The sequence below is a fragment of the Sorex fumeus genome, unplaced genomic scaffold, assembly GCF_029834395.1.
Source record: "Sorex fumeus unplaced genomic scaffold, SorFum_2.1 ptg000063l, whole genome shotgun sequence".
NCBI classification, from domain to species: domain Eukaryota; kingdom Metazoa; phylum Chordata; class Mammalia; order Eulipotyphla; family Soricidae; genus Sorex; species Sorex fumeus.
Genome location: NW_026606120.1, coordinates 38745543 through 38766446, shown reverse-complemented (window position 1 = coordinate 38766446; position 20904 = coordinate 38745543). Strand labels below are relative to the sequence as shown.

The following is a 20904-nucleotide window of genomic DNA, read 5'->3' as shown; positions in this document are numbered from 1 at the left end:
TGATTTTTAAAATGCATTCAAGATAAAAACAAAAATCACAAAGGTTTTAAAAATCATGTGCTGATTCAGGGTGTCTTCTGCATTTTCTTGGGACAATGTTTTTAAGAGGTGGAGATATTGGCACATTCTTAAAAGAAATGTTCATACACCTTGCCAGTGATATCAGTAGAGCATTTCATATGAAAACAAAGCATGCCATTAAAAATAAGAAACTCTAGTTTGAATAATAGTTCGAAGTCTCTGCTGGGGGGGAGACTTCCTTTCTATTTCCCTTTATGATCAGAAAATTCTTCCATCTGCACCCTTACTCCAAGAGGACACACAAAATATCTGACTCCTGAGCACTAAAACGAAAACGGTCACTTACAGCATCTCCTCCGTTTTCTACGACTTCTCGTCCTTGGAAAATGCCCTTTCTCGATGACAGGTCCACACGTGCCACTGCTGTGTCAACACACCCCAACCATTTATTGCTCCATTTACTGTTTCCTACACAACCAACACAAACATGACTCCTCGAGGGAAAGGCGAAGCGGCTCTCCCGGGGCGGTCCCCGTCCTACGGGGCCGCGGGGGCCGGGTCGTGCTGGGCTCGTCTCTCCGGGATGCCCCCCTGCAGGGACTGCTGCAGCCTGGCGATGCTGGCGTCCAGCGCGGCCAGGCCGGCGCGAAAGTCCCGCTCGTCGCGCGACGTGAAGGTGGAGAAGGAGGAGACGCTCCAGTCCGAGCGCACGTCGGAGGCGAAGCCGCTGGCATCCGAGCGCCCGCCGCTCCTCTCCGGGGCGCCGGGCACCTGGCCCAGCGCTTCCCGGATGGCCCTCAGGAGCTTCTTGTCCTCCCGACACGGCCCCGCCTGCTGCCCGGCGGCGTCCACGCCCGTCCCTTCCCCGCGGCCGCCGCTGTCCGGGCGCGCGCGGGGCTGCGGGGACGCGCGCGCGGCCAGCGACCTCCTGGGCGTGCTTCTGGCGAAGGGCACGTAAACGGTACTGTCCACGGGGCACTGGGCTCCCAGGACGGCCGCCACGTCCTCGGGCCTCTCCGGGGACGGCAGGGAGGCCAGCCCCTGCGGGGACAGGCCCCCCGCGCTCCCGCTCCCGGTGCTGCTGGGCGGTGAGGCCAAGGCCTCGGCCAGGACGGCTGCGAAGGGCGGGCCGGGGACCTCCCCGGGGGCCGGGGGCCGCAGGGTGCCCGCCTCCAGCCTGGTTAGGTAGCTCATCACAGAGGTGTGCGGGGGGACCGGGTCGTGCTGCAGCTGCTTATCATAGATGTCCAGGAGCGATTTGGTCAGGTTGTTCCCCGGCTTGCAGCGAGTGTGGTCGGTACTGAGGTCTGCGAGAAGCTTTGCCATGCTGCTCTGTAAAGTTCTGTTAACAAGAATGTGGAGACTCGTTATTTTTATTATCTACATACATCTCGTCTTTGCAAAAGGCTCTGAGGCAAGTTCCGGGTTTTTCTTAAGGAGACGGCCAACCAAGAACAGAAACTCACCCAGAGAGTTCTGCAAAGAGTGCCAGTGTGCACCAACTATTATATCTAAAATAGAGGCTCTGAAATATTTCCTCTTATAGAGATGTTTTACTGTGCAACACTGCAAAATGGTAAATACACTACTCATCTGTTAGTGGAATCTGTTACTTATGTATATGCCAAGGCCACTGGGCTAATACTGGAGAAAGAGAGAATGGTTAGACATCTACCTAGCGTGATTAGGTACAGGCAGCAGCTAGGTAGCAGTGATAGAAGGAAAACCAGGCATAGTGTGAAGTCGCAGAAATGGAATCAAATTCCAGCAATATCACTGGAGCAAGCCACTCCATTGCAAAATGAAGGAACTGACACTTCAGAATTATAATGAATATCATAGAAATTTTTGAAATACAAGCATTTTATTTAAGTTTCAGGCCAAATGGGTATTCATCTGACAGCAGCTCCTATTAAAACAATTTTATTTTTTATCTAAACATACATACAAAAATAACCCAAAACATGTGTGCATGCATGCGCACGCACGTACACACACGCACACACACACACACACCCTTATTCAACTGAATTGTATGACAACAAGGAAGGGCAATGGAGTAAGTGACAGAGAAATTTATCTGTACTGTGAATTTCGCCACTAAAAGTAAAAATTAATCACAGCAGGCCAGCTCTGATATTAGAGACGTTCCTGAGTAACTGGATTGCATGAGGTGTCAGCATATATACTATTAGCCATCAATGTGTATGTAGATACTATTAAACTCAAAGACCAGGTTCTCTGTTTGATTTGCTTTTTGAAGGACAAAACAAGTCTACTCAGCATTCAGTTGCATATCCTTCAGAAAATGCAGGATACTAAAGCCAGGAGGGCACTGCTGAGCCCCTGCAGTGTGTTTCTGCAGTTACCCAAAGAGAAGCCTGCCTGGCTAGCAGCTGAGCTAGTAATCGGGAGGCATGACCTGTGCCCACGTCCCAGAAAAGGTCCTTCTAACTCTAAGGGAAAGACTGGATCTCCAGGAGAACCACATGTCTATAGCTAATGTTTTAGATCGTGTTTCCTAAAAGCCAGGGACAAGAGCAGAGCAGGTAAGGTGTGTGCCGTGCACGCAGCTGTCCTAGGTTCTATCCCTGGCACCGCATATAGTCCCTTGGGCACAGCCAGGTGTGACTGCTGAGCGGAGAGCCCTGAGCACCACCAGGTGTGATCCAAAAAACAAAAAGTAAAAAAAAAAGTTTAGAAAGAGGTTTTTAAGTTCATGATATATAGAAATCAATGAGATCTTTTTTTCAGTTCCTCTGCTTCTAAGGGTTTATACGGACTGGGAAAAGGCTTCTGTTACACATTAATCCTTTTTTCAATTAGCATATTTACTAAAATACACTAAAAAAGGCAAATTGTTGTTCTGAAAAAAAATTGAACAGGTAAAAAGGTATTTTCTTCAAAAGTAGAAGAATCTCAATAATAGATCACTTCCCAGAGAGAAATTACCCTTTCAAAACAGGAAGTGATGAGGGAATCTGAAATCTCAGCTCAGGTCCCAGCTTGTGGTCAAAGCCAGGTGTGTTCTTTCAGGGAAATTAGCATTTGCGCTAATTTCTGAAATTGCTCTTATTTATTCTGAAAGACTACTCTTATATTTCTGCATCAAGTTTCTTCATAAATACACCAACATTTTAAACCATTTAAAGTATTAACTATTTAAACTATTTTAAACTACCGAGAGTATCTTGCCCACATGGCAAAGCCTGGCAAGCTACCCGTGGCGTATTTGATATACCAAACACAGTAACAAGTCTCACAATGGAGATGTTACTGGGCCCACTCAAGCACATCGATGAGCAATGGGAGGACAGTGCTACAGTGCTATTTAGTTGTGCTTTCATTGAAAAAACCATTTATTTCCCAGATACATTATCAATACACCAGAATAAGTTTTTTATTTTATGATGTGGCTATTTAAAAACAAAAAAGACTTACCATTTTTGTGTTTCAAATATATTTCGAACATGATAATGTTTAATAAACAAACGAATCCATATATTCACCTATCTCCCAATGTTAAAAAGATATTAGGCTTTGAGGCCAGAGCTATTTGAGCAGGGAGTTTCCCTTGTACGTGGCCGACCAGCATTCGATCCCAAACCTCCACATAGACCCAGAACACCGCCATGAGTAATTTCTGATTGCAGAGCCAGGAGTAACCTCTTAGCATTGACAGGCATGGCCCAAAAACAAACAAAAAAAATTAAAGTTTATCTGGACTAAAATAGGCATGGAGTAAGACAAACTTGAAGCTAAAGCCACAGCATGTGTGAGAGAGAAAGAAAGACTGGCTAGGAGTAAGAGATGCAAGCTCTGGTCTGCTGTGACTAACTTTCGATTAATATTAACTTGCATGGCTCTAGTTTCTCCATCTGTGAAAATGCTGATAGAGAAGGTAGAGATAAATACAGATAAATGCAGGTAGAGAAGGAGAAATAAAATGACCTGGGAAAGGACTTTGGGGGAAAAAAACCACCACCACAAAGTACTTTGTATATGAGACATAATGTCAGAGCCATGCCTACAAACCCCCCTCTGCCACCCTCTATGCTCATCTACCAGCCTTGCTCCAGAGATTAAAAAATAAATCTCCAAAGAGGTCAGATAGTTGCAAAAATTCCTCAGATGCCTGTTACTGAGACACCCGGGTCAACCTTGGAGGGGGTCGGGTAGCAGCTTGCTCCCACAGCTCCCTCTCTCCAGTAGGACTCCATCGGACCGAGCCTTAACAGAGAAGTTAACCTGCTAAAAACTAGGTACATGGGTCCCTATGACAGGCCTCTCAGTTGGGATGAGTTGCCTGCCTCCATTTCCCAGTACTTTTGGAAGCCCCAGCAGTCAATGCCCACGTCCCAAAGCCACCACTCAGGTAAAAAATTAAATCCAGCTGGACCAGTTAAAATTCTGGATTTCCTGGAGCATGTTGTGGCTGCATCTGTGTCCACACTACATCTCCAAACTCTACAATACTGACAATCCAGTAGAAGCACACCAGATGAATGGGATGTAACATAGAAGCCAACCAACCTCAACTAACAAAAACATTAACACAGAAGGCTTAACCTATAACAATATCTTAGTAATCCCTCAGACAAGGACTTCCTTTTCTTCTAAGAAAAAAATTTGATCGTTCCTTTAGCAATTTATTCATAACAAGCAATAAAAAATAAATCACACTGAACCTGCTACAGGGGCAGGCTTTAGGGGTGGTTGGGAAAATTGAAGACAATGGTGGAGGGATGGTGACAGTGGTTGTGGGATTGGTGTTGAAATACTGAATGCCTGTAACAAATCATCATGAACAACTCTGTAAGCCTCGTGTTTAAAGTGGAGGGGAACATCTAGAAAAGAAGAAATAGTACATATAAAAATATTAATGTGATCCTCCAAAGAGAGCAGATTAAAGAAGTAGAATGGTATTGACTACATAATTTGGAAATAACAAACATTTATTATGGTATATATTTATTATGTATACATAAATAATTTCCATAAATTACACAAAATTTTCTACTCACATGCAACTTACATTCAAGGTCCTTACAGACTTGTAAATTATTGCTAATTTTTAAGAATGAAATACTCAAACTTTAAAGAAATAATTTAAAAAATAAAAATAAAAGACAATGCCAATTTTTTAAAAAATTTTCTGATCCACAAAGAAGGTGGATTCAGTGAAATGAAGAATATGTGTGAATGACAGGCTTATTTTTGTTTGTTTGTATTTGGGTCACACCTGGCAGTGCTCAGGGCTTATTCCTGGCTCTGAGCCCAGGGTGCCAGGGATCAAACTGAGGTAGGCTGCACACCAAGGCAAGCGCGCTACCCACTATACCATCACACTGGCCCCTGAAGACTTTTCATTAGAAATATTTGATTATTAGCAAAGCTTTACTCCCATTTACTTCTCAAAAAAAAAAGAATATGCAAAACAGTGCTTGTACGTAAGAAAATCCATTTCTGCTGCTTATTTACTTATTTGTGTTTAAACAGAGCCCTCCATCTTTTCTTAGAACACCCCCATCTACTTCACCATTCCCCATATCCTGTTCCCCTCAAGCAACCTTAGCTATTTTTAGTGCCTGCCGTTTTTTTTTACTTCATTTACTCTGTTCATTATCTTATGTCCTTATATGGCACATATGGGTAAAGTAATAAAATATTTATCTCTTCTCTTTGACTCATTTCACTTCACATAAACCCAACTCATTCCATTCCGCTGAAAAATTTCTTTTTATTTTATAGATGAGTCTCATGCTCTACCAACTGAGAAGACCTCCAAAACCCATACAGCCATGCTTTAAGACCACTCTCCACACATTCCGACAAGCCTCACGCATGAAGGAATGGGCAGAGGAACCAAGATGTGCAGGACCCGGGGCTGGCTGACATCTCCAAGCCTGCTTGGAATTGGACCTCCTCCACCCAGATCCCCCATCTTCCAGTAGCTAGGCGTTACACCCACACACTGCCCCCTGCACCCTGTAATCCCATCAACGGCCAAGACCCAGAGACTATAAAACAAAGCTCATAGAAGACCTCTTATTGTCTAGTTCTCGGTCTCAGAGAAGCCAGCAGGCTACCGAAGAGTATCCTGCCTGCACGGCAGAGTCTGGCAAGCTCCCTGTGGCGTATTCAATATGCCAAAACCCAGTAACAATGATGGTTCTCATTCCCCTGACCCTAAAAGAGCCTCCAATGTGACACTTGCTAAAATCTCAGGGCTAGGACGAATAGAGATGTTACTGGTGACTACTCAAGGAAATCGATGAACAACGGGATGACAGTGATACAGTGATTACAGATGAGTAGGTGTTCCAATGTGTGTGTGTATACCACCTCCTCTTTATTCAGCCATCTGCCAACGGGCACTTTTGTAGCTTCCATATTGTAGCTACTGTAAACAACACTGCACTGGGGGAAATGTCAAGTTTCCGTGCTAATGGTTCATGTTCATTGGCTGCACATCCCAAAGTGAGACTGCTGGATCAGAGTTCGCTCTAGTTTTAGTTTCTTGAGGATGTTTCTTTCAGTTTTCCAACAGGGTCGCACCAATTCACATTTCCACCAACAGTGCAAAAGGTGTCTATTAATCCTAAGGATGCCTGTTCAATCGCATCTCTGCCAGCAGGAATTGCTCGGGGAGAAGCTTAGTTCTGGGGAATCAACAACTTCTAAAATCATTATCAATTCAAGATTGTTAGGTTAGTTAGAAGTTTCCTTTCTCTACACACACTCACCAACACCTGTTCCTTTTGAGATACGCTATTCTCAGGTGTAAAGCAGTTTTAGTATTCATTTCCCTGATGACCAGTGCGGGGATGGGGAGGATGTTTTCTCTAGGCCTGTGAGCTCTCTGTATAGTCCTCATCTACCCATTTTTTTAATTAACTTGTTTTTATTTTCAAGTTGTATGCGCCTTAATAATCCTTAATATCACTCCCTTACAAATGTTTGAAGTGCAAATATCTTCTCTCATTCCATAGGCTTTTTCATTTTGCTTTTATTTTCTTTTGCTGTAAAAGCTTCTCAGTTTCATGTAGTTCCAATTATTAAGCTTACTTTAATTTCCTCTGCAGTTAGTAGTCTCCAAAGACATTTCTAACTCTGGTTTATGTTAAGGAATCACGGGGCCCCTTTATCTATATTATCTTCTATGTACATAATGCTTTGGGATTCTATACCTACACTTATAATATGTCTTGAATTTAATTTTCTATATGGGTTAGAGTAGCCCACTATTTTTAAAATTGTGGCTGTCTAGTTCCTCAGGATCATCTGTTCATGCTGTAATTAATTAGGCAATAACACTCTTCTTCAGAGCAACTCAGCAAATTCCCTTACTTACCATGAGTCTTCATAAAATATCAGAAATAAAATGTTATGTTGACAGTTGCTGTAGAAACAGGGCTGAGCAGGTAGGCCGTGTTATATGTCACTGAAACTGGGAGAAAACTGGTCATAAACCCTATCAGCTGATGTTTGCCAATAACTCCTCACAACTGGTAGGATTTTTCGAGACAAGTGTATGTCTGCAAGGGCTAACCAAGATACTGAGCTCTTTCATCATGCTAGGGGGTGCTGAACTGTAATTAACATGTGCTACCATTTAACTGTATTTAACTGTGCTACCATGCCACCATGGTGGGCTAGGTACGAGGCTGCAAAGCGAGGTTTCTGACCCAACAGGACTACATCAACTTGCCCTAGCGTGAGACTCTGGAAGATCTGAAAATGTACCTCCAGACACTGATTATGGAAACTTCTTGGCTAATCAAACAAATCCTCTTACTCTTTCCAAAACTGTAACTCAGGTGAGGAAAAAGTTCTGCATAGTATCTGAGGATTTCCGGAACCATACTCTAGAGCTCTTGAGAACATTTTTCAACTACATTTCCGCCATGCTAACAGCCCAACTCCACTGCACCGTGATTAATCTCCGTAGAGACATCAAACTGAGAAAAATCCAGGTACACTGGTGTTCAGACTGAGAACTCTTGAGTTCTTCTCAAAATGGGAGCAGGCACCCCCACATAACATACTTCCTGAAGCCCTGGCAGCCAACACCCCACAGCCACCACCACGTCCACTAGCTCACTGGCCCTGCTCTACTGATCTTGACTAAATCTCCGACAAGATGGAAGCCACGCCACTGAAATTCATGGACACACCAGTCTCCCAGCTGAAAACTCTGGGACAGCCTTGGGAGGGGGTGAAGTATATGGGGGGGGGGGGTGTCAAGTCCCCACCCTGCTGATGCCCCAGCAGCTGCACTCACATCTCACAGCTGCCATCACACCAAAGGCCCACCTCCACTGCCTCACACTATTTTTTAAAAATCTCTGCTGCGATACCAAACCGCAAACATTCCAGCATTAGTTTTCAGGCTGAGAACTCTGGGGCCCTCTCAGAGTGGAAGTGGGTATCCTCTCCCACCCTGAGTACTTCTGGAAGCTCCAGAAGCCAGGCCCACATTCCACAGCCACCACCATGCTGAATCATCCACTGGCCCAGTTCTACAGATCCTGAAGTTTCTAGACACCTCCAATTTCCACCATACTGACATTCCAATAGGAGCACACCAAATTAGATGGGAAAGTACCACAGAAGTCGATTAAATCCAGTAAACAAAAGCATTAACAAGGAAGGCTAACTAGCAACAAACAGCTGACAACACTGTTCTACTAACAGCAAACATTAGGCAAGCGGCACAAATGCTGGCCAACTTCGACTGTGAGTGTGGAAAGATCAGACTGCAGCTGAATCTCACGAAGCCAATGTTTATGAAAAACGGACTAGTTCCTGACATTACATTTGCTCTCAACGGAATGAACATCTCCAAAAACAGCAGTAATGTGTATCCAGGTTGAGAACTCAACATGAACAACCTGACACCTGAGCTGTGCAGGAGGAAGAGAGCAGTGTGGAACGCCTTCAAGAGCACCGAAGAAATAGCTAAGAGGACGAAGAACCTCCGGCTCCAGGCACATCTCTTCAACTCCACCATTTTCCCTGCACTAACATACACCTCAGAGACCTGGACCCTACGAAAACAGGATGAGAAAACTATTCAGTTCACCCAAAGAGGAATCGAAAGCTGTGCTTGGAGTGTCACGCTTCACTCAAGTGAGAAAAGGAATCCGGAGTTCTGACCTCCGTTGATGACCAAGAATCGGGGAAGCTGTCTCGTTTGCGAAGGCGTCGAAAATCAGATGGGTTGGACGCAAATGTGATTTGAAGATGACCGCTGGGCTAGAGCTGTTACTGACTGGATTGCACATAATGCCAAAAGAATGCATGGCCACCCACCTACGAGATGGTCAGACTTCTTTGTCAAGGCCCTGAACAAATAGTTTGAGGCTCTTTGTCTTCCTATAGCAAGAAGATGCCATTGGCTACACTAGCATGCGACAGGGACAAATGGAGATGTTACTGGTGCCCACTTGAGCAAATCAATGAGTAATGGGATATCAAGTGATCAAGTGATTGTATGTCTGCTTCCAACTTGGTCAATTCACTCATGCAATGAATGAGGCTCAAGAGGCTAGAAAATTGACCCAAGATTCCATGGTATGGGGTCCTATCTTGCAAGTGCTTTTCATGTATTAGTCTTCCCGTGAAGTCTATTCACAACCCCACCTCACAGCTGAAGTTTAGAAGGTCAAGAGCTTTACCGGGGCATATTAGCTCTGTGGGATGGATTCCATTCAGCTCTCTTAAGCTCTAGAGATCCAGAGCCCATAATCACTTTTCTAAACAAGTCTTCAGCTCATCAGATCACATAGTTTAAAAACAAACATTTAGTCAGGGTTGGAATTTTTAAACTATCTTAATTGGAAAAGAAGAAAATATCATTACAAATGAACATGATATTTGACAAAGTTACACAAAAAGATGGAGAAAAAGTAAGAATGAAAATTATTTCAAACTTTGTAAATGTAGTTTAGAAATACATTTTACATACATAACCTGAGCACAGTCACTCAAAGTGAAGTCACCATTACCTGGTTAATTCTCTCAGTCGAGTCACTTCAGCATCACGCTGCCTCAGAGTTATCCCCAGTATCTGGTTTTCCTTTTCCATGGCTTCTAACTTAAACTGTGAGCTTTTCGTATTGACTAAGGCTTCCTCCAATTCTAAAACAACAAATATTTTTTCACTTTCCTTATTTCTTTTCAAAATACATGACTAAAACTACAGTTCAAATACATACCAATTTTCATTCTTGTCATCTCAATGTCAAATTGCTGTTTATTTTCGAGTAACATATGATCTTTTTCTTTAAATAAACCAGAAATCTTTCTGTTTTCATCTTTCTGGTTTTCAATCACTTTTAAAAGCTCTTCATTTTTATTCTGTAGTAATTCCTGACTCTTCAGTGACTCTTCTAATTGATTTTGCAGTGAGTTGTTCAATGACTGAAGAGAAAACACTGCAAGATAAAATAGACCAACTAACTTTCCCAGTTTAAAAATTACAAACCTGAAAAAGATCAGTTCTTAAAAATGAATAGTCCTGTGATTTATTGATTTTGAATTAAAACTTATACTCTTAGTTGTTCTATGTAAATACTAGAATTATTTTTAAAAATTGACTGGCAAGTGATGGAACACCTGACCTTGCATGTGTGAGGCCTAGAGTTCAACCCCCAGCATCTGCCCACGTCACTGGGATCCACAGACCACAAGTAAAAGGACAAATATATCACATTCCTTTTAATTATTATGAAGTACATGACATCCTTCACTTAACAAACACAGCCTTGAAAGTGTGCTTACTATTGTAGGGCACTATACTAAAATCTGGGCATCGAGCAGTGAACATAGTCCTTATTCTCAGGAGTCAGAGAATCCTATAACTAGTAATAAATGCTCTCAAGGAAACAACAGATAGGTAAAAGGACAAAGAATAAAGAAAGATAAGCTACTTTGACTGGTAACATTCCCCCCCCCCCCCATTTACTGCCATGGTCTACTGAATCCACCATCCATCACTACCCTAGAGTTTATTGGTAGTGAAATTAAAGTGATCTTTTGCATATTATTTTTCCAAAAAGGTAAAGTGAACCCTTTCATGTAGTATTTGTGATGGGTGCTATATTTTAGTTATTTTAAAGAGATATTGACATATTTAAATAATTAAGCTGCCAGTGTGAAATACTCCCAAATTTCATTTTGTTGACCTCTTTTAAAAATGTTTACAATTAAAAAATATTTTATAATGCTGTGTAAAAAATGATAATTTTTATGGGGACAAATTTTATCAATCTTTTCCTTGATATTCCTCCTGGTACATGAGTTTTTGTCCGGCTCTTCTCCCACACCCTCCTGCAAAAATAACCAAGTTCTCACCTCTTCCTATAGTACTATTCTGGTTTTTGTTTTGTTTTATTTACTTTCATTTTAGCCATGATCTGTCAGGACAATTTAGTGCTATCTGTGAAAATTTCACTCTATATGCCATTTCACATAGCAGCTCTACTAATATAATCTATTAATATGCTCAGATATGTACACGAAGACATTTGCAGGAGGATTTTCACTGCAGCATTGCTCTGTACACTGAGAAAAGGACTAAGCATCTCCATATGCACCAACAGAGGACTCTACATGACGGCAGAACTGCTTACATAGACTACCCAAGTAATTCTTACACAGAAGTATATTTATGAATTGTGAGACAAAAATACCCTACATGTTAAGTGAATTGACTGTAAACTGCAAAAGAATATACACAGTACAATCTCATGTTTGCAGGTTGGAGAGCTAGTACAGCAGACAGGATGCTTACCTGGCATATGGCTAACCTGTGGTTGGTCCACAGTACCCCACTTAGTTCCCTGAGTATTTGCCAGGAGTGATCCCTGAGCACAAAGCCAGTCGTAAGCCCTGAGAACAGTTGGGTGCTGTGGCCCAGAACTAAAACATAAGTAAATAAAAAAAAAGAAGAAAAAGTACAAAGATAATATTTCTATTAATACCTTGCACATGGCATTCAATAACTACTCAAGAAATCAATCAGTCATATATAATCAGAGAACTGTGAAATGAAATATACTTTTTTATAAGAAACAAATGGGAATTTTTTTGGTAGGTAATGTTCCTGAACTATTTTAAATGTTAATAGAAATAGTATTCTATTTCTTAATGCCGATTAAAGAGTCTACTTAGAAGAATAAGAAAGTTCAATTTAAAAATACTCTTTTGATCTTCCAAGCAATATGCACAGGGCCTGATGCTGCCTGGGCCGAGCAGTGCTGGGGGCAACGAGAGCAATCTTAGTGGTGCTTAAGAGGTGATGCAGTACTGAGAATCACACTGAGTGTCAAAAATACAAGAGATGAGCTGTGCCAGCCCTGGGAGCTGTTTCCCTGGGGTAAAACAGTCAACTCTTTATCAGCACTTCTAAGTGACAAAGAATTTAGCAAGGGTTCTTACATTTCTTTTACATACATTCAAGGTTGGAATCCAAAGAACCTGATGCCTTTTGAGTTTCTTCTTGTTCTTTAAGTTGCTGGTTCAAAATTCTTAGTTGCCTGAAAAAATAAAATGAAATAGGAATGTCAGCATCCATTGAACAGTGCACATCTGATCACAAAGCAGAAATCCACATTCACCCCAACAAAAGACAAACAGCAGATGAGAGGGGAGACAGGAGGGGGGTGGGAGGAAAGAGGATTGCCCGGGGCAGCACAGAACATCCCCTCCCTGGAAAAGAGCGGACTCCCACCCACATCCAGCCCAGTCCCTTTCCTCTTCCGCATGGCTTTTCAGTGACTTCCTTATTTTTTCTATTCATTTCCTATCTCCTCTTGCTATTTTCTTCTTCCTTCCTTCTCTGTATTTTCATTATTGGAGTAATCATTTACTTTTAAAAAGCTCTATCATCAGATCGACTAGAGTATCTATACAAACTGCTAGCTCTTTCCTTGATGTTTCCACATAGTGAGGAAAGAGCTGTAAAATGCACATCATTTTTTCCGTAGGATAACACTGTTTTGTCCATCCTGCATAGCCTCAGGTAGTTTAGGTTTATTGGGTTGCTCCCATCACAGTGCTCCCATTCCTTTGTGTTTACCCATAACTTCTTTCATTGTGCTCTGCTGACTTGTAAATATTGTATTTTTCTTCTCCTTAAGTCCTTTGCATAGTTAATTCAGAGCAATGTCCTTTTTGTATGGACACAAGAAGACAGCACATGCTATGCTTTTGTAATGTGACTCTGTGTTATTTTCCTCCTGGGCATCTATTCTCTTGACCTAAGCCTCAGCTGCCCTTACTTCCTAGCGCCCCCAAAAGCAGGTCCCAACGAGGGACTGACTGAACCAGGGCACGCGGTAAGCTATGTGCTACCCTGGCATTGAGATGGGACTGCCACAATTCTTAACTATAAGTTAAAAGCTCGATCGTGGACAAATGCTGTCATGATCCAGAACGGTGAGACTAGGACCCTGCTAGGGATAGGAAAGACTAATCTGGCCTGAGAACTATAGTCTGAGATCGAGATTACCCCAGGAGAGCAATTCTGTAAGCTTAATGCATCTCTTACTGTGTCTATACAAAATGATTAATATTATAAATGCTTATGTGTTTGTTCGACAAGGAGAGGAGAAACACACCCATGGGATTCCGCCCTTAGGTGGGTCATCCTGCTGAAAGAGAATAGAAGCAGCAACCCCGAGGGAAAGAACTTTACCCCATTGACTGTGAGGGCACATATGTGTAAGCCCAACCCCCTCAGATTTTGGGGATTTAACTAGGCGGTAAGAGGGGTTCAGGATCCAGAGCCAGAGCCAGAAGGTGAAAAGGGGTTCCAGATAAGGGGCCGAGAGAGAAGGAGAGAGAGACAGGAGTGAATGAGGATGAGATAAAATAACGGGCATCTGATCAATCAACCGGCTTGGTCCTCGCTTCCTCTGCCGTTTGCCCCAGGGCCTGGGCCACCCCAGTTGGGGAAGCGGCCCGGGCCCCTCGGAACCTGGGCTGCCAGGGGAAGAGTCGTTGAGATCACCCCCTGGCTGCCCTCAGAGATTTTATACAATTTATACTTTTTTTTTTTTTTTTGGTTTTTTGGGCCATAGCTGGTGGTACTCAGTACTTACTCCTTGCTCTGAGCTCAGAGATCACTCCTGGTGGGCTCAGGGGACAATATGGCAAGCTGGGGATCAAATTGAGGCCAATCTCAGTAAGACAATGGCCCTTCCAGTTGTACTATGACTCCTCCCCCTCATAATTTATTTCTTACATGGAAAGTTTAATAAGCTTATTTAAGAGAATGTCAATAAGCAGCTGCTTTGTCCTACCACAAACTTCATGACATCAAGCAACTTCACAACAAGGAACATAAAAAAAGAAATACAAAAATGTTCTCTGGTGGGCCCAAGCCATAGTACAGCCAGTAGGACACTTGGCCGACCCAGATTCTATCCCTGGCATCCCATATGGTCCCCTGGCCTCTCCCAGGAGTGATCCCAAGTGCAGAGTCAGAAGTAACCCCTGAGCACTGCCAGCCGTACCTCCCCTTTTCCCCCGCCCCCCAAAAATAAGTGTTCTGGTCCAAAGGGATAGTAGAGGGATGATGTGTGTGCCCTGTAGGTGGTGGGCCCAGGTTCGATCCCCGGCACCCCAAATGGTCTTCAAGCACCCAGTAGTGATCCTGAACTCAGAGCCGAGGAGCAACTGGGAGAAGCCCTCAAACCCCACTCCTTCCTCCCAAATGAGCGTCTGGGCTGTAGGAATTCAATGGGGTGAATACATGGGTATGGCCCATAATCCAAAAGGAGTTATCGCATAAGTCACGGCTAAAGAAATTGATCCTTAACATCTTTCCGGAATTACCTGAAGTACTCATTTCAGCATTCTCATTAAAGCATTTTGTTATAAAATCTAAAATGTTACATATCTTCCATGTGTTAGTTAGAGATTAAAGAGCTAAACCTAAAACATACAAACAAAACTCAACACAACTAGGCTTTGGTGGAAATCTATATGAACTAGAAATGCACACACTTTGAAGGAAAACTCTTCTAAGCAAAATTAAGATCCAGTAGTACCAAAAAAAAGAAGGACGGACTTGGGGCCAGAAAGTACAGTGGGTTGGGTGATGGCCTTGTAAGGAGGGTGTCCAGGTTCACTGGGCGCAAGCAACAGCCTTGCACTGTTCAGGGGTGTCCCAGGCCCCGGGTACAATCTAAACTAAACTGACTAAACAGTTTAAACCAAGTTTAAACAGACTAAACTAAACAGACACCCACACATACTGAAATGGAAATCCCTCTAAAACATGATGTGAAGCAGAAAACCATAAACTACTGAACAATATGCTATGATCCCGTATTTTAATAAAACTTTCATGTTTTAAGATGCGTGTCATCCTTGCGCAGGGGCCATGCTAATCTTCTCTGTATCGTTCCAATTTTAGTATATGTGCTGCCGAAGCGATAGCACAGCGGGTAGGGCGTTTGCCTTACAAGCGGCCAACATTGCCGACCCAAGTTCGATTCCTCCGCCCCTCTCGGAGAGCCCGGCAAGCTACCGAGAGTATTCGATATGCCAGACACAGTAACAACAAAGTCTCCAATGGAGACGTTACTGGGCCCGCTCGAGCAAATCGACGATCAACGGGAGGGCCTTTACCTTTTAAGATGATTCCTCTTTGGGCTGGAATGATAGTACAGCAGGTAGGGCACTTGCCTTGCACACAGCTGACCCAGGTTCAATCCTAGCATCCCATATGGTCCCCTGAGCACCGCCAGGAGTCATTCCTGAATGCAGAGCCAGGAATAACCCCTGCGCATTCCTGGGTGTGACCCAAAGAACAAAAAATTTTAAAATTTTTAAAAATAAAATGATTCCTCTTCACAACAGAATACAACAAAGATCTAGAAAAGATCTAGAAAATCTGGCAGACTTAGCACAGCGGTAGGGCGTTTGCCTTGCACGCAGCCAACATGGCCGGCCCGAGTTCGATTCCTCCGCCCCTCTCGGAGAGCCCGGCAAGCTACCGAGAGTATCTCGCCCGCACGGCAGAGCCTGGCAAGCTCCCCATGACGTATTCGATATGCCAGACACAGTAACAAGTCTCACGTGGAGACGTTACTGGGCCCGCTCGAGCAAATGTAACTTAAGAGTTTACTGGAAAACTCTTGGCCTCTCATGAAGGGTGTGTCAGACTATGACAACTGTTCTGGACATCTCTTGTTAGATTCTTCCCTTTCCAACAAGTCAATCTAAACTTTTCTTCACTCGAGTACATGAATCTTCCCTCTAGCCTCCTCCTCTCAGGAAGATCAAGAGGCAGAGTGGAAAAGTCACTCTAAGAAACAAAAAGGTCTATCTTGTGTATCAGTGAAAAAGAAAGGGGCCTCAAGATGCTAACTCAGTCACCCTGTGGTCACCAACTTCCTGATCAAGGATTTAGAAAACCAGTTCCAGCCAGCTGTGGAAGCAGGCTCAGTGAACAGAACCCTGACCCTTTTTCACTTTTCTCCTCATTAAGCCCAATACATATAAACTTACATGCCTCTTAGCTGCATAATTAGATGCTAATGACACATGACGTATGAGCAAGCACAGTCCTTAAAGGCACGCACTCCTTTAACAGAGCCCAGTCAAGTCTTTACACATGACCCCGATGACCCTTGATGCATGTTCCTCCTCTTCTGTAAACGCACTCTTTAAAAAAGCTGTGTCTCTCTGCTGTTACTTACATGTACTGTTCTGCAGTTCTTTCTCCAAGAACCTGGTGTTCCATCTGGAGGTGACTTTTAGCTCTATTTCTGAACCAGAAGAGCGTTAAGTCTCAGAGCAGCTTTCCTTGGCTCCCGAGACTTGGGGTGGCAGACGTTAATTCCCAGACTTAGCAATCAAGTGGACCTAGGTGAGGCTTGATGGCCACCCTGGAGAACACTCAGGGGAGTTACCTGTGAGAGTATTGACTCACCGCACCCTCATACAGTCTGTGGTCTCCCTAAATCTATGCTCCTGTAACAGAATACTTCCTAATTTCACCTCAAATGATACTGTTTAGAGACAAACTCTGTAATTCTTCACTCACAGGTTATAGATATCTATCCATCTATACGTTATTCCTTTCTTTGAATTTCAGAGAAGATGCAACTCAGTTGCATCCTGGATCCCATCTCCTCTTAACTCCAAAGGATTCTGCTCCTACTGCAGCCCTTTTAGCTAATCAGGGGTTTCTTCTGCTTTCCTGGTTGAGATGCCTGAGCTACAAAACAAAAGAGCCAATTCTACATCTAAGAAGATTTACCTTCCACCGGCAAAGGTCCACTAGCTATTATGTCTCCTTCCAGCTTCCATTGTCAGGCTTTGAAAAAAACATGACCGTTCTGAAAAACCTCACACTACTCACAGCACAGGAGCACAGCAAACCCCAGGGGAAGGTGCATCAAAGCCCACTAAGTTTTATGAGTGAAAGAATAACACCAAAGACTCAATCAGCACCAAGCAGCTCAGTAAATCCTCAATAACTTTAATGACATCCTGGTGAAGATGTTTAATGAGCTGAAAAAAATAATGGCACAGGTCGTCAGCAAAGCCAGCACGGCACATGCAAGCCTGAGTGCTACAATAAGAAAACCGTAAGTCGGGAGGAAGAGTATGGGTGGTGATACAAAAAGTCATTAGAAGTTCTGGACAGCAGAGCAACAGCAGCTGAGCAAAAGATGGAGGAGACCCAGATGAGATGAAAGAAACCGCTAGGAAACAACAGGAGGAAAGAAATGAAGAGCATACAAGAGAGCTATGGAATACAAAGGCATACAAGAGGAACAGTACAAGAATCACAGAGTACCTGAAGAACAGGAAGGAAAAACTGATAAAGAAACAATAGTTACATAATTTATAAGAATTTCCCAAAGTTGGGGGCTAGAGAGTTATTACAGCAGGGAGGGCATTTGCCTTGCACACAGCTGGCCTGGGTGTGATCCCTAAGCATGGCTAGCTGTGATCGCCCCAAAAAGCAAAAAAAAAAATACCCCAATGTTGAGAGGAATACAGGCAAAGAGATTCAAGAAACCCAAAGGCCCCAGCAAATACAGATTCAACTAAGAAAACTTCAAGACACATTGTACTTCGTGACAAAAGCCGAAGAAAGAGAATATTGAAAGCAGCGAGATCAAAGAAGAAACTTCCATACAAAGGAAAGTCCGAAAGAGCCACAGCAGATCAGATGAGACTCTAAGCCAGAGGAGAGTGAGAGATGGAGCATATCAATGAAACAAACACCTCACCAAGAACACTCTATCCAGCCAGATTATTGCTCAGATCTGAAGGAATGGTACAGAGCTTCAGGGTCAGGCAACAGCTTAGGCAATTCATAGCCTCAAAACCAGGCCCAGCTTCTGTGAGAGGCTTTATTTCTTAAAAAAATTTAAAGTATTCAATTCAACTTAATTTCATTTATTTATTTAGGCTTTGGAGGCCACACCCAGCGGTGCTCAGCTGTTCCTCCTGGCTCTGCACTCAAGAATCACTCCTGCCGGTGCTTGGGGGACCATTTGGGATGCCGGGAACCAAACCCAGGTCAAACCCAAGTTGGCCACATGCAAGATAAATCCCCTGCCCACTGCTCTACCACTCCAGCCCCTGCAAGAAGGACCTTCTTTAAAGGACAGGACAAACTTCCCACTATGTGGCACTGAGTATGGCACATTTATGGTGTTATGGCTGTGCCCTACTAGATTAGGAAAGGTGTGTTTATACCTAGCTCGTTAAGGAATTTGATACATTTTCAATAATAAATTAACATTTTATTTATATGTTTTATGTCTTATCAATTCTTTTACTATAGATTTCTATTGCAACCTTTTACTTGTTAACGTAGACATGTATGCAGTACCTACAATATATATTTAATATAAAACCAGTATTTCTGTTCTTAGAATAAAGCACTGTGCTTTGACAGGCCTATTCAAATTTTTCCCTTTACATTTTTCTAATCAGGGGCTGGAGCGATAGCACAGCAGGGAGGGCGTTTGCCTTGCACTCAGCCAACCCAGGTTCGATTCCCAGCATCCCATATGGTCCCCCGAGCACCGCCAGGGGTGATTCCTGAGTGCAGAGCCAGGAGTAACCCCTGAGCACTGCCGGGTGTGACCCAAAAAGCAAAATAAATAAATAAATATATATATATATTTTAATCCTCTTCACTTACTAAATTATATATTTCTCGGCTTTATCTATTTTATGTAAACTTAAATATTAGCAAAGATTTTTTAAGTTTTCTTAATAATAGGAAAGACATGACTATTACAACAATGAGACCCAAGTACAAAATAAAATTTAAGGCAACATATTTTAAATGCCAGAGTTGAAAACGTACTTATGTAAATAATAGGCACTATGTAATACTGTATTAAATTACTTGAATTTCTTTATTTACATAGATTAAAAGCATATAGCAATCATCATAAACTGATTATTTGATGTACTTCATGTTTTAAAGTTAAAGAACCATTATTTAGAGTTACTGACAACAAATGAGTTTGGGGCATACTGCATTTCAATACCCACCACCAGTGCTCGCTTCCCTCTCCCAGTGCTCCGATGCTCCCTCCACCCCACCCCGCAGACCCTGCCATGGTCCTGCAGAAGTTCTGCGCTTGCTCCCCACTTTGTCATCCTGGTCCTGCCTCCTCTCTCAGATTTCCTTCCTTCCTTCCTTTTTGATATTCCCCCCCCCCCCCCCCATCCTTCACTGTCGAGTGCTGTTGACTGGTGCAGTAACCAGGCATGGGGCAGATCCTGGTTGTGGCGTCCACACACTTGGCTGGGCCGTGTGCCAAGGGCTGCACTCCCAAGCCCAGGTGCCGGAGCATGTGCTCCCAGGAGCTGCTCTCGTTAGCTGAGATGCTCACACACATTTTGGTTTCAGTGCTCACTGGAGGTCACTGTCCTCATACGTGTGCTTGCAGGGGTCAGCTTCCTGGCCATGTTGCCTACCCATCTTTTAAGTGGCAGTGCTCACACTTCCGCGGCTGTAGTGTCGCCGGAACTCACCTGCAGCCCAGTGATCACATCTGGCTAAGCGGTGACACTGGAACTGAACGTGTGACCTCCTACTCTCAAGGCAAGTGCTTTACGCCACTGAGCTATTCCTTTAGGCTCTCCTTCTTGCATCCTTTCACAGGTTCCTCTTCTTCTGTCCTTTCCTTAAAAATCTATTTTTCTATGGGGGTATGGTGCCGCCAGCAGGTCAATCTGTACCTGTGAGGCGAGTGCATCAGCAGCCTCATGATGCCTTCAGACTTCCAGACACCCCAAAATTGCTGCTGTGCCTTTGGCCAGACCCCAAACACTTGGGGCAAAGTTTACCAAGAAAGTAAACGGCCAAAAGTTAGGTATGTGGGAGACACACCCACAAACCACCTCCGGCTCAGCTATATAATTGGAGGCAAGGCCTCTTTGGTTCCTGATTGAACTGCTTAATGGACATGATCCCAGAGACTCAGAAACGAATCTCAGAACCCAGTGGCTTTAGGTAGAAATGCATCTGGTCTCTGCAGTAGGCTACTGGTGCTGGGCCAACCCAGGTGGGAATAGGTTTCGTGCCTTGGCCTATTCCCCCTGGCGGCCCAGTGGCCGCCATCCATCTGAGGTCACTGGATAGTCACATTTGGGCCCTCAGTGACAAGACACACAGGGCCTCACGGGATGGGGGTGGAGCCGGGCTTGTCCTCCCCACCCCAATGAGACCCCAAGTCATCGCCCACGAACGGCCTCTCTGGCTCCTGATCAAGCTGCTTAACGGCCATGATCCCAGAGACTCAGAAACAAATCTCAAAACCCAGTGGCTTTTGGCAGAAATGCATCCGGACTCCATAGTACGTTACTGTCGCCGGGCCACCCCAGGGA

At 43.7% G+C, this 20904-nt stretch overlaps 1 protein-coding gene and 1 non-coding gene across 2 annotated transcripts in view; both read right to left on the bottom strand.

The window, feature by feature from the left end:
- Positions 1 to 558: 558 nt before the first annotated feature.
- Positions 559 to 20904, bottom strand: part of CCDC14 (coiled-coil domain containing 14) — a 43316-nt gene continuing 22970 nt past the window's right edge. Inside the window, exons 9-12 of the mRNA XM_056126488.1 lie at positions 12481 to 12563; positions 10242 to 10460; positions 10032 to 10164; positions 559 to 1363 (exon numbers count right to left, since the gene is read on the bottom strand). Of these exons, the coding sequence (XP_055982463.1) occupies positions 559 to 1363; positions 10032 to 10164; positions 10242 to 10460; positions 12481 to 12563 (1240 nt within the window). The remainder of the gene's footprint in view (positions 1364 to 10031; positions 10165 to 10241; positions 10461 to 12480; positions 12564 to 20904) is intronic.
- LOC130036251 (U6 spliceosomal RNA) lies at positions 15369 to 15474 on the bottom strand. Its single transcript, XR_008794304.1, has one exon. It is a non-coding gene; the product is annotated as a U6 spliceosomal RNA (small nuclear RNA).